Consider the following 13,644-nt stretch of genomic DNA (forward strand, 5'->3'; position numbering starts at 1 on the left):
CTGAGGCCATGAAAAAAGCTTCCAAAAATTAAATAACAAAACTAAAATTATAAGTGTGCCATTTAAATAAATCACATAGTAAAAAAACTAAAGTTTAAAGTTTTAAACTATAATATGTCATTGGTTACTGCTGGGAACCAGGGAAGAAGCAGCCTGAGAAACCCAAGGCTTCAAGGCTGCTTCTTCCCTGGTTCCCAGCAGTATCCAACAACAATAAAATATACATAAAACAAAATAAAAGTTTTAAAACAAAAACTAGTCCTTCTTCCTCATAAGTTTAAGTAACATTGTATAATTAAATAAAAAAATGCACACTGCGAACTGCAAGTAATTATTAAATTAAAAATGAAAATAATTTAAGCACCATTTCTTAATTAAACAGTTTACCCTTAAAAAAAACTTTATTAAAAAAAAATATGGCTCCATTTTTAGTTTGTTAGCTTGAAGTGCTGTAGAACTCGTGGTCTGTGAGACTGTAATGATAGATAAGTAATGTAGATAAGACTGTAGACTGTAATGTAGATAAGAACTAATAAACATCTGTATCCAAAGAAGAAATAATGTCTTGTGCATTTAACCCTGACCCTAACAAAACAAAACAAAACAAAAAAAACCCCAAACCCAAAACCAAAGCAAAACAAAAAAAAAAAAACCAAAAAAAAAAAAAAAAAGAAAAGAAAAAAAAAAGAAAAAGAAGAAAGCCCTCAGCAGCCTCCCTCCCCCGTGCTGGGTGCACTCAGTACCTCCTCCGAGGGCCGGTGCCACAGGAAGGGGTTCAGCTCGTTCTCCCCAGCCGCGTCTCTCTTGTAGTCCGTGTCACAAATCCTCTCCCTCACCGCCCTGACCAGGCGGCTGTTCTGGTCCCCGTACTCTCCTGAGGCCACCTCCATCACTGCAAAACCAGATTTTTTTTTTTTTTTTTTTTTTTTTTTTTTTTTTTTTTTTTAGTACAGGCTTTAAAATGCCACGTGCAAATTTATCTTTTTAAATTTAAATGCAACTTTCCGTAAGTCTTCAGAGAGATCTCTTTATCCAAAAAGTTAAATGAACCAGTTCAGAGCAAACACAGTGAATACAGATAACAAAAAATGACAAAAGTCTATTTTTGTGGCACTTCCTTTTTTTTAAATTAAGAAACAACACTGAAAAAACCCCCAATGCTCCAACCTGTATAATACCACAGCAGTACTGCTCAAGATAAAAATAAAACAACCAGAAAGCAGAATTCACATAAAATAGCTACTAATATTAATTACTATGAAACACTAAAGAATATGCTTTATCTTTCATTTCCTGAACCTGGAATTCTAACAGAGAGAAATATTCACTAAATTGCACCACTAGGTGGCATTCAAATTACTCAGGGAAAAAAAAAAAAAAACTCTGATTAGTTTTATTTTTAATTTTGGTTCATATATGGACAAAGCACATAAAAATATGTGTACAGAAATATAAATCCCAACATGGTTCCCTTCACCCTGAAGGTGATGCTAAAATACAAAATAAATGAAATAAACTATTCAAGCTGTCCTTACCAAAATCTGCTGGGTTGTGGTAGGTTGGACAATTCAACCCCAAATCTCTCAAGTAAGGGACAAGGTTTGTTACCTTCCCACGGTAAATGCACTGACCTTGACTTAGAACATAGAGCTGGAAAACAAGAAGAGAAAAAAAGAAAATAGACAAAAAAGATGTAAGAAAAAAAGTGAAATAGTATCAAAATATTTGAATATGTTGCCTTATAACATCTCCTTGTCCCTGTGGGAAGAGCACCTTGGGAAGATCTGTCACCACTTGAAATTAACTTTGCCTGGAATTACAACTAATGGAAAATTCAGTGCCTGGAGTTTGAATTCTGCACATATTGCCTGCAGGACTTCAAACACATTAACACAGAAACACACTAATTCCAGCCTTGGGCACATGCTGAAAACAGGAAGGAGCTGGAGAGCCAAGCCATGTAATTTCCACACATTATGGATATTTTGGGCTGGTGATGCAGGGATGGAAGGAGAGCTGGGACAGCACAGCAACAGCAAACAGCTCAATCACTCTCACTTTTAGCACCATATTACTTTAAATAAACCTTCCTGCCAGACTGGGAATCTGCAAGGATTTGTTCACCTGTGGTGGTGGAGGTTTTCTCCCAGCTCTCACAGGACTAATCTAAACCCTCTAACAAGACTAAAATACATTTTTATCTAATCTAAACACACATGGTCCACATGCCATTGTTAGATTGGAGAAAAGTTCTCCAACTGACTTAATTCCAATTAATTTTCAATACTAAATTTGATTATTGTTATATATATATATTTATTAATTCTTCTCAACCTACACCTGTGTATCCAGGATGAGAATATATGCTTGAAACATTGCAAACATTGACACTGCATCTCTCCTGCTTTTATACTGATCTGATTTACTTCACTGACAGCCCTGTGCACAGGAGCAGTGCTGGGTGAAGGCATGATAATCACCACTGCAACAATCATGGTTTCACAAACCTAACAGCAAGATTCTTCACAAACATTACACATAAATAAAGGAAACAGGCAGAGAAGAAGGAAAAAAAAAACATAATCAAAAAGTATATTTTGCTGTTATTTATTTAATTTCTTTATATGATTTGTAGCCATCAACTAGATGGCTCAATCGTGGTTTTTGATTAAGGAGTGTAGCTTGAAAGCACAACCACCCTGAGCTGCACATGAAGAGAAAGTTTGAGAGCAATACCTGGTCAAAGAGCTCAAAGAGTTTTGCACTGGGCTGGTGAATGGTGCAGATGATGGACCTGCCACCCTGGGCCAAAGCCTTCATCAGAGAGACCACCTGGAAACACGATGCACTATCCAAGCCACTGGGAAAAGCCAAACAAGTTTGTTATCCACAGGCACCACTCCAAACCAGCACGTGCATTTGCTACTTGGTCTCCCTATTATTATTATCCTTTTACAAATTTTCTCTGCAGCAGTTTCATTTTATCATATGCCAACCTTATGCTTGTATTTCTCCATCAGGCTTTTAATTAAGTTGGAAGCATGCCTGAGAATGAAAAAGAATATTCTCAAAGCTGCCTTGAGGGACTTCTTCATTTTAGGCTGCAGATTTAAATGCTCCCTACTTTAATGAATAGATACATATTCATAACTTTCCCAGACTGATCACATTCATTACCAAAAGTCACATTTTAAAGTGTTTATACTCAAGCTGTATTTGCTTGAAAAATAAAATCCATGCCACAATATTTTCCTCTCTCTTTCCCTTCCTCCTGCAGTTTGTGTCTGCTTTAAATATTATCTACAGCCCCTCAGCCCAGCAGTTGCAGCAGTGACCCAAGGCACCAAATTATTTCTTGGCCTTATTCAGTGCTTGCAGGCAACACAAAATGAGCCTTTTCCAAGGATTTAGAGGTGAATAACTTTCCTGAAGCTTTGTTCTACTATGCAAAATGATATTTGTCTGTCTTTAATTTCTAGCCTTAAGCATACCTGGTTGGTTCATCGAAGAACATGACAGGAGGGTTGTTCACCAGCTCCAGAGCAATGGCAAGGCGCTTCCTCTGGCCCCCTGAAAGACTCCCAGTCCTGGTGTTGGCACAGGTCAGCAAGCCCAGGGCTGTCAGGATTTCCTTCACCTGGAGGGAACAGAACATTCCACAGCACATAAAAAAACCTGCAGCCTCTTCACTGATTTCCATGGAGGCTGTGAACCAGCTCAGGACTTTGTTTCATCACCCACTTAAAGCCCTTTTCCATCTAATGTGGCATTTATTAGATCAGAGTTAACAATCTGCCATGCTTAGACCCAAATTCTGCTTGTTTGTCCTACATGACCTCACTCAGTGAAGAGGTGAAAAAGGAGGGGAAATCAGTTCTTCTGTAGCTGTGTATTTATGGATATGGCACTGACATCAAAAGAACTTTGCAGCATGTGAGGGGTTCTTACAGAGATGAAACCAAAAGCTTCTTTCAATAGAATGGGAATGTCTCTACAAGGGAGTCTCTAACAAAAACCAGTGGTTTCTGCAGAGCAGTGACCTGCTTTATCTCATCTGTTCTTCACAGTCTGCTCTTTCAAGTGCAGCCATTGATTTCAAGTGTTTTCATTCCACTCAGAGTCAATTCAGTTGTCACAGGTGCTCTCAGACTTTGGGATTTCCTCAAGGCACAGCCTCAGGAAGGGCACAGCTCGTCCCAGGGTTTTTGGAGCAAAAGGAGAACAATTCCAGGCACTGTGATTTTTTCTGTTTCAGTGACTGTAGATCTGGTCTGGTGGCCCTACATAAGGGAAATAGCTCTTTGGCCTCAGTAAAAGCATGGCCAGAAAAATGAGTGAATCCATGAGCTATATTGCCCATGTAATTAAGAAACTTCATCACTTCAAAGGCAGAAAGCAGCACAAAAATTTGAATGTAAATTCCTACTTCACTGAAGTTTAGGAAACAGAGCCCACCAATTTTCAAAGCATTAAATGCTTGGATGGAGAGAGTTTTCCAGAAAGTATGCCTGACCTGGTGAAAATTGGTGAGACCAACCAGGGCCTGACCCTTTGCTTGTCCTCATTTTGATTTCCAGGAGTACCCTGTCCCACTAAGAGGGAGTAAAAAAATAACAAAACCCACTAAGCCTTGTTTCTCAGAGGAAAAAAGCCCAACTACCTCATTCCTTTTATCTCTAGGAAGGGTAAACAGGACTCAGCACAAGCAAGGACAATTAGAAACATAAACTGTGGTTCACTGGAGGGTTTTCACTTGTCCCTGCTTTAAACAAGAGTCTGCAATCCTGCTAGCACAAGTGTTTAAATTCATAACATTTATCTGTGATAAACATTTACACTCCAATTTACAACAATAAAATGAATTATCTTCTCCTGCACAGGCCAGTAACACTAACCAGAAAATTCTTCTACCACATTGAATAAACACAGCACAGTTTTTAACTCAAAGAGCTGCTTGTAATTACAGTGACAGTGTGAACAAGTGAATTAACTTGCTTGTCCTAACTTCACTGAAGTGTAGATGAACTAAGGCTTCCAAAGTATAACTAAGTTAACAGCTGTTTCTATATAAATTTATTTTCCAATAAAAAACAACCAGTGTTTACCAAACATAAGCTGTAAATTTCCCTTTCTGATTTTCAAGGATTCTTTAGAGTCTGAAGAAATGCCAATTGCTACAATTTGGAAATGAACACACGCAAGGGACAATCACAAAAACAGCTGCTCTGCCTAGGAAGTTGCCACAGTTTTCATATTTCAGTTTTCATATTTCAGGACAAGTTGTGCTTTTTCCCCATGGATGGGCTAGAGGAGCACAGCTCCTATGTGCAGGTCCAGCTGGGTGATTTATCTCACCCCACATGAGCCCCCAGACATGCACAGAAGAGAATCCAAGGTGCTAAGGTGCATTGACAGGAATCCTGCAAAACCTGTGGATTTATTTCAGTAAATCTTTTACAATTTTCCAGTCTCATACTGGAAGTAGCTTTCATGGAGACTGCAGTGAACATTCCCTCCCAATGACACATGTCAGCCTAGAGGTTATGATTTATTCTGTCATTACAAGTCCAGTGCAGCTCAGTATTAGATAAAAAATGTCTGCTTTTCAGAGCTCACTTCTTGGCATGCCCCAAATTTTAGTTTGATTGGCAGTGTACATACCATTTCTCTCCTCCCTTCATCTTTCTCTTGAAGTTTCAGATGAGCAGATACCTGGAATGCAAAACAATGGAATTTGATTTTGAGCTGGTCCAAAGCACAGCCACCACTTAGAGCAGATGTCCCAGGCACAACACTCCAAGGTACCACTTAAAGAACTTATTTTAGCCCAGTCAGAAAATCTGAACTTGAACTACAATCTTCCAGTCACATGCATCACTTGTTCCATCATCAAGCATTTATTTTTCTGTGCAGTAAATAACTGAGTCTGATTTGACTTAGGCAAAGCACCTGACAAAAAGTGCATTACAAAAAAAGGCCATTCTGAGTTTTACAGGAAGATGGGAGAGTGACATATTTTGCACATCCAAAAACTTCCCAGGCAATGCTAGAAACACAGTTTATTTGTGCTTCATTCACACTGTAAGAATAACTGAGCTCTGCCACTCTCCAGGATGCAAACAGGTGGGCACAGAAATAAATAATCTTGTGAAAGATGTCATCTGCTATCTTGAAAGGCAGCTCCACAAAACATCATGATTAACCTTTATTAAAAGCAATTAATCTGTTAAGTAATTATTTTTTTGTCAGAGCCTTGATTGATTCATTTTAGACAGCAACTATAATCTGGGCCCAATTCTGCCAAAGTGGTCCTGTGGGATTCTGATGAAAACACTCAAGTAAACAAAAGAGAAGAAAAAATTCTCCACTGAAAAGAGCCTTTGCAGAAAATTAGCCACATAAAAAATGGAGTGATTTCCTCTGGCCTTAAAATTTGTGAATTGAGCCGGCACAGTGTGAGCAACCTGAGCCTTATTTTGATAACAATTTCTGAGAAAAACTGGCACCTTTCTCAAGCTGAGGTACAGACACTTGCAAACTGGTCAAGTGGCAATTCATAAACTTCCGGATGTGATGCAAAACAATAAGAAGAATTTACACTGCCTGTACATCTTGGACCTGTTTTTTTCCCATGAAGAAATGAAAGAGATCTAATAAAATTACTTTATTTTTAAAAAGGAATAAAAGAGTAGAAGTGGCAGAAAGATCACACTAAAGCATAAATAACAATTTTCAGTCAGAACATGAAAGATGGGGAGAAAGAGAGAGAGATGAGGTTACTCATCCACCACCCAAGCAAACAGATGGTCCCTACAAAGGCTCATCTGTGAAGAATTTCAGGTTCTATTCTCTAGGAGATCTAAGGAGCAGACACTTAGATCTCCTTCCAAATCATAATGCTGGGCACAAACTGGAAATTATAAAGCCAAAGAATCCCTAGAAGGATGAGCCTGAAATGGAAAACTGAAGGCTGTTTTGGTTTGAAGGACAGGTGTCTGCCAATAAAGGCAGAAGCTTTTTTTTTAAATGGAGAATGTAAATCCTCTTCCTCCAAATTATTATTATAATTTTGAAATTAAGGGGCTTTTAGGCAAAGATATGGGAATTAGGAGTAACAGTTTTTTATTAGGAAAATTAAAATAGAAATGCAGTATTATAAAGAACAATCTCAACTTTGACAGAGTCAGAATACAACTTGACACCCTGTCAGTCAGCCAGGGTGTTGGTAGCAGTCCCATTAAATGGTGGCTACAGTCTTCTTGCAGTGGCAGATGTGGTTTAGTTGAAACAGTGGTTCTGTAGAAGGGTGCAGTTTTCTTCTGAAGGTTTAGGGATGATGTGGAAAAGGTTTGGTTTTCTTCTGGAATCTAATGGAAAGACGGTAACTTGCTGTCTAAAATCTCAGTTTTTTATTTAGGTAGGAAAGGCTTGACTCTTTTCCACGGCTGGAGCATTTTTAATGGGATGATGTAATTTTATCAGTCATGCCCTGGGACTCAATGGCCATTAACAGGAGATATCTCCTGGAGGGAGGATGGGTTGTGGAAAAGATAAAGATAATTGCCCCAGCTGGTTTAAAGATGGCCCATTAGCAGAGAATATGTGCCACGGAGATAAGGGTCTCTACCCTACCCAGCTTCAACAGATGGTGATAGAATACACATTTCTGGCCACAAAGACATAAACAAATTCCAAGAACTTTTCACTGAGCGGGATCAGACAGGGAAAACATCCCACAGCACTGCCAGGAGTAAAACCAAGGGCACAACACAAACCATTTTTCCCTTTTCTCCTGCTCAGATAAATGAGAGCAAGAAGCAGAGCTCACCATCATAGCTTCCTGGACAGTGAGGTGAGGGAGGAGCATGTCATCCTGCATGATGTAGCAGGAGACTTTGCGGAAGGAGCGCAGGTCGCGGGGCTGCCCGTTGATGAGGATTTCTCCTTTCATCCCCGTCTCTCTGAAACCAAACACATCAACCAGGGGTGAATCCTGCCTCCACTTGATGACTGAGCACGTGGAAGTCTTAGGTATTATTGTTATTGCCCCCATGAAATAAATTTGATTGACAGGATAGAAATTAAATTATTTCCTGATTACGCTTTCTTTCATATAAAGCTTCACTCCGTGTTGCTGGAAATTTTACTCAAAATGAATGTTGTTGTATATAAATATCTGAAAAAAAATCAAGAAATTAAAGTTGGGGTTTTTTTTAGGTTTGTCTATCCTGTTCCTTATGCCCCAAATGACAACAAGACAGAGACAGCTTGTATGGCCACACAAGAGGGGAATTAGAAATATGAAGCCCAGTCACTGAATTTTGGTGTAGAAGACATCAACATTATGAAGTGGTGACTAAAAAGAGTAGATTTTTCAAGTGTTTATGTGATTTTAAAAAACATCACAAACATAAGACACTGAGTCAGATTTGTTACACAACCAAAAAAGGAGATTTTCTTTATATGTGTGTTTTTTGGATTTTAAATTGCTTCTTATTTTTGGATGAGATCTGTTAGGAGATAAATCCCAAGTGACCAAAACAGGACACAGAGAAAAAAAGATAAGCAATAAGAATCTAATTCAAAATCTTTGAAGTGCCTGTTTTTGACAAACCCTAGGCTAAAATTTCTTCTGCTGTTGTCTCTAAAGAGCCCTCAGGCTCAGTGATCTTACCTTAATTTGGGATTTTCATTGATACTGACCTGTACCCTGCCAGAATATTCATAAGTGTTGACTTCCCAGCTCCTGAAGGTCCCATAATTGCAACGAGTTCTCCACTGCTGAACTTCCCTGAAATTCCTTTCAAAAGGGTCTTATAACCTGGAAGAAAGAAGTAAGAAAAGTTCACTGAACGCTTAATCACATCTGGGGAGAAATGTAAGTTCATTTCTACAGAATATTGATGACAAACAGGTGTTAACAGCCACATCCTGAGAAGCTAATGCCAATATCAGCATGCTGCAATAACTATCAAAAATAATTATTAAAATCCAAATTGTGAGTGGGAGCAGCAGCTTCCTGCCGTGACACAAATGGGATTACAGGGTCTCACACTCTTGGCTCACTGCAGGATGATTTTTAAGCAGTGCTATGAGGCCTTGCTGCCATTCTCTGAGTGTCCTCTCAGAACATTTTACCAGGATGCTGTTTAAATATCCAGTGCTCCACAGCTAACAGTCTTTGAGCAGGCTGCCCTCCAATCCCTGCAGTTTCAGTGCCAAAATTCTGCCCTCTCACCAAAACATCAACTTCTTATAGGGAACAATAGCCAGGATCTCAAAGACCTTTGCCTTTTTCCATAAAAGAAATGGAAAAAATGTCTTGTAGGAAAAGAAATCCAGCAAAAGAAGATACACAAACTTCTTCATTCCCTTGCCACAAGAACTCTCTTACCAGAGGAACTCTAAAGACTTTTCTAGACAGGGACACTGACCACAATGACTGTAAAAACAATTTATAGGAAAACACTTATTCTGGATTAAGAACATGCAAGGTTTTTTTTCTCATTTAGATTAATCCATTTGAAAACTTCATGCCACTATAATTACATCCTCAGGCAATGATGTTCTAGAGTGACAACACCAACCCTTCAAGCATTTCAGCTTATTTGAGTTAATTATCTTTGCCAGTAAACCTTTATTAAAAGCCTTGACTCCATGTTATTCTAAGTGTAAGCAAACCATGCTCCAATGAGAATTCCAGATTTGGACTAGTTGCATCCACCTTGCCCTGCAAGATTTCCATGTAAAGGCATAAAAACTGTGTAAGGAAGGTGGTGAGAGCCCTGACCAGCATTTAAATTTTTCAGGATCTCTTTCCCTTTTGGTTTTTTTTTTTTTTTGGGTTTTTTTTGTTTGTTTGTTTGTTTTTTGTTTTTTGTTTTTTTTTTGGTTGGTTTTTTTTATTGGTTGGTTGGTTGTTGTTGTTTTGTTGGTTTGGGTTTTTTTTTTTTGGCTGTTTGCTTTATTTTAATTACCAGTGCTTCTAGTTAAAGCTTTTAATAATAAAGAAAATGCTAAGTAAGGTGTCCAAAACCAATCTTATATGTTGACAATATTGATGTGGTTCAATTAAAACCACAACAGAAGGGTGGAAAATCCATTTACACGCAGAGTCAGGATTTGGCAATCCATTTTGCCACACTGGTGGATACTCAGGCAGAATGCAAATTCCATATGTAAACTACCCCAGACCTCTGTTCATCAGCACAAGCTGTAGCTGGAAGATGAAAATGCTGCAAAAAAAAATCACATTGTCTGCAAGCTCCTAAAAAAAAACCATTGTGGGTTATATTCGGATTTTTCTTTCTTCCTAACTTCATTATTTGTTTTCATCTCCACTTATTCTCTTTAAATTTTCTTCTTGTCACCATTCTGGATTCACACTCCTCCTATGCCACAAGAGAGCAAACTTTGCACCAAAAATATTGTCATGCTGCTGTAGGGTCTCCAAAATCCACAACAAATTCTCTTCCCTGAGCACATCCCAGCCCAGGGGCAATGCAAAACCTCTCTTGAAATATCTGATCACACTGTTTTCATGGCAGATGTCCTAGAAAATGTAACTGACTAAATGGATCAAAATAACCATTTTCCTGAGTGCCTTTTTTTTTTTTTTTTTTTTTTTTTTTTTTTTTTTTTTTTTTTTAAACAGGCCAGTGATTTTTCACTATAAATCTTGCCCTGGACCTAAAGGAAACAACTTTCTTGGAAGCCACGAGGCACATGGGTATGAAAATAGCAGAGTATCCACACTGGCTGTTTATGGCACAAGTCCTGAAAAGGAAAGCAAGGACAATCTATCAAAGGAACAGAGACTTTGAAGGGAGAAATCCCCAAGGTTGACCAGCTTGTCCTTCACACCAATGCCAACACCCACAGCAGCATCTGAAGGGAGAGTGCAAGGAACAGTCAGGCCTTTCAGACATGGCAATATTTAATAAACAGGATCTGTAGGGACAAAGTTCTTCATTCTACCTCTTCAGTGTAATGAGAACCAGCTCCCTCCCAGTCCTGTTAAACCTGTAAGGGACTCAAGTATTAGACTGTACCACCAATTATTTGCATTATGTACCAGGCAGTAAATACTGCACAAACTCATGATTGAGGATGAGAAATGCCATCAATGAGGGACATGCAACCTAAAATAGAGATTCAGCAGCTGAAATTGTATAGTAATACAGATATCATTACCTAAAACTGAAACCTTTCCCCTCCTACATGTGACTTTGAGATTTAACATCACACACATTAAAGTCACTCTTCCAGAGGTTCACAAATGATTGTTTTACCTTTAACTGCAGTGTCTTCCCCCTCGTGACCTGCACGTGTTTTTGTCCCTCTGATGGAGTTTTCCTTTTAAACTATTCTGCACACCACGTTAAATCAGAGCAGCACTCATCACAGAGACACAGAATCGACTTCAAAAGAGCTCCAAGACCATCAAGTCCAAGCTTTGACTGGTCACCACCCTGTCAACCAGCACAGAGCACTGAGTGCCACATCCAGTCACTCCCTGGACACCTCCAGGGATGGGGGCTCCAAACCTCCCTGGGCAGCCCCTGCCAGTGCTTCACCACCTTTTTCATGAAGAAATTCTCCCTGAAATTCTTAGCCAGCCAATTGCAATACAGAAGAGAAATATGCTTTGAGAAGAAATAAAAGCCCCAAAACTATGAATATTAGATTAGGATCCTAATCACTGGCATTTTAAGTCGATACAAACTCAAACCCATTTCTTCCTTTGACTGGAAGCCCATAATAAGCTTTTCCATTACAAAGGTTAATTTAGCAAACCCACAAAAAGATTTGACACTGTGGCAGTAGTGTGGTGCCCCAGTATAATCCTTTATGAGGAATTAAAGTCCCCTAAGTAACCACAGCCTTCCCTTTCAGAATATTGAGGCTAATCTTCAACTGAATCTGTTGACCTAAAACTTCTATACCAGGCCACATGTCTTTCACGAGAAACAGATTATGCATTTGGAGGGGATCCATATCTGACATATCAGGAATTTCAACCCCTTTGCCTCGTTTTCCCTCAGCCCCTGCAGCAGGTGATGCCTTGAGGCTCCCTGGAACAGAGGTTGGAGAGTATAAATAATAAAGCAGGGATTTATTAAAACATCTTCAAAGGATTCACTTTGGGCAGTGCAAGAGCCTGGCCAGGGCTACACCCAAGATGAACCCAAGGTGGATTACGAGTTTCCACACTTTTATCAGTTTTGGTCCATTTCCATGTTGGGGTTAATTGTCTAATTTCAGCTCCAGGTTCTGCAGTCCCACCCTCCCATATTCTCTCCTCCATTTGCTGCTGTTTGCACTTTTTGGGGCTGAAGATGCAACAGTGTCCTTGGTTCTGGGGCTGGAAAAGGATTGTTTTGTGTGACTGAGCTGTGAGGAGAACTTGTAACACTCTATATGAAGTTCAGAGTTAGATACTAATGCAGAACTGAATCTGAAAAATATGAAAGCTAAAACCTAAGGCATCACAAGGAGTTTGGATATGGCAGAGTTTAATGGAAGGCTCAAAGCCAACTCAGGCCAGAGTGGATGCACATTCAGTTCCAGCATCACAGCAATTCTCTCCCTTTGGACTCAGCTTACATCAAGAACAAGTATAGCATTGTGACTTCCTCATTTCTCACTTCTCCTAAAACTGTTCCAATTTCCAATGGAAATCAGCGTGGATCTTTCAGTTTTCCTATGTCCCCTGCTGAAGTTACTGTGACACAACCTTTAAACATATATATTTATATATAAAACTTATATATTTATGATACCCGTGGGAATTTTAATATCAGTTTTCAAGAACTACTTAAAATACGGATTTGACATTAACACACTATCACGAACCAGAACAACCCCTCAGCAAATTTCTCAGCCCAAGCCCCTAAAAATAGAGCACAGCAGAAACAAATCAAAACTGAAAGAGAAAGTTCTAGTGGTACAAAACTTTTTGGTCTGAATTTCACACCTCACATTACATTCCAGAGTTCAAATGCTTCTCATGAGAAGAAGAATGTGTTTTTTTCTCCCATGTTAGGATTTCCCATTAAATCAAACGTGAGGCACTGTGATATTTGACAAATTCACAGCTGAACCACCTGCCTGGCCTGGCCAGATCCCATTTCAGAGGTGGAATTCCCTCCCTGCCTGGCAGCAGCACAGAGCCCACAAAAGCCCCTTTTTCAATGAATGGACAGAGGTGACCTCGTGTCTCTGATGAAGATGCTAAGGGAGCTCTCCTTGCTCAAGTCAACAAAATATTTACTACTGGAATCAGCAAGGGACAAACATGCTGATTGCTTTATCTGCTTCCTTCCATGGGGAGATCTGGTTTTACCATCCCACAGAAATTATGATTAATCTGGAAAGAAGCAAGCAATGCCCTCCTCATCCTCAGGGTAGGAGCAATGCTTCAGGATGTGTCTGAATCAGCACCAATTAAAACATAACCAAAACCCACTCCTACCTCACAATGAATTTCCTCAGGTAAATACCACCCCTAAGTTTTTGACCGAAATGCTTCATTCAGTTGCATTTCCATCATCAGTAATCCCCATTTGTTACTCAGAGAAATGTCACACAGACTTGTGGAAGTTTCTAGGTGTTTCTATTTCTGCCTCCATCAGGAGGCACCCA

The 13,644-nt window shown here is 39.3% G+C and overlaps 1 protein-coding gene across 1 annotated transcript in view; it reads right to left on the reverse strand.

Moving 5' to 3' along the window:
- The window catches only part of ABCG1 (ATP binding cassette subfamily G member 1), a 54,855-nt gene that overhangs the window by 11,938 nt on the left and 29,273 nt on the right, over positions 1-13,644 (reverse strand). The window contains exons 3-9 of the mRNA XM_056505597.1: positions 8,704-8,821; positions 7,829-7,961; positions 5,662-5,712; positions 3,492-3,637; positions 2,737-2,860; positions 1,536-1,650; positions 744-892 (exon numbers count right to left, since the gene is read on the reverse strand). Of these exons, the coding sequence (XP_056361572.1) occupies positions 744-892; positions 1,536-1,650; positions 2,737-2,860; positions 3,492-3,637; positions 5,662-5,712; positions 7,829-7,961; positions 8,704-8,821 (836 nt within the window). The remainder of the gene's footprint in view (positions 1-743; positions 893-1,535; positions 1,651-2,736; positions 2,861-3,491; positions 3,638-5,661; positions 5,713-7,828; positions 7,962-8,703; positions 8,822-13,644) is intronic.

The sequence above is a fragment of the Oenanthe melanoleuca genome, chromosome 1, assembly GCF_029582105.1.
Source record: "Oenanthe melanoleuca isolate GR-GAL-2019-014 chromosome 1, OMel1.0, whole genome shotgun sequence".
In the NCBI taxonomy this organism is placed as follows: domain Eukaryota; kingdom Metazoa; phylum Chordata; class Aves; order Passeriformes; family Muscicapidae; genus Oenanthe; species Oenanthe melanoleuca.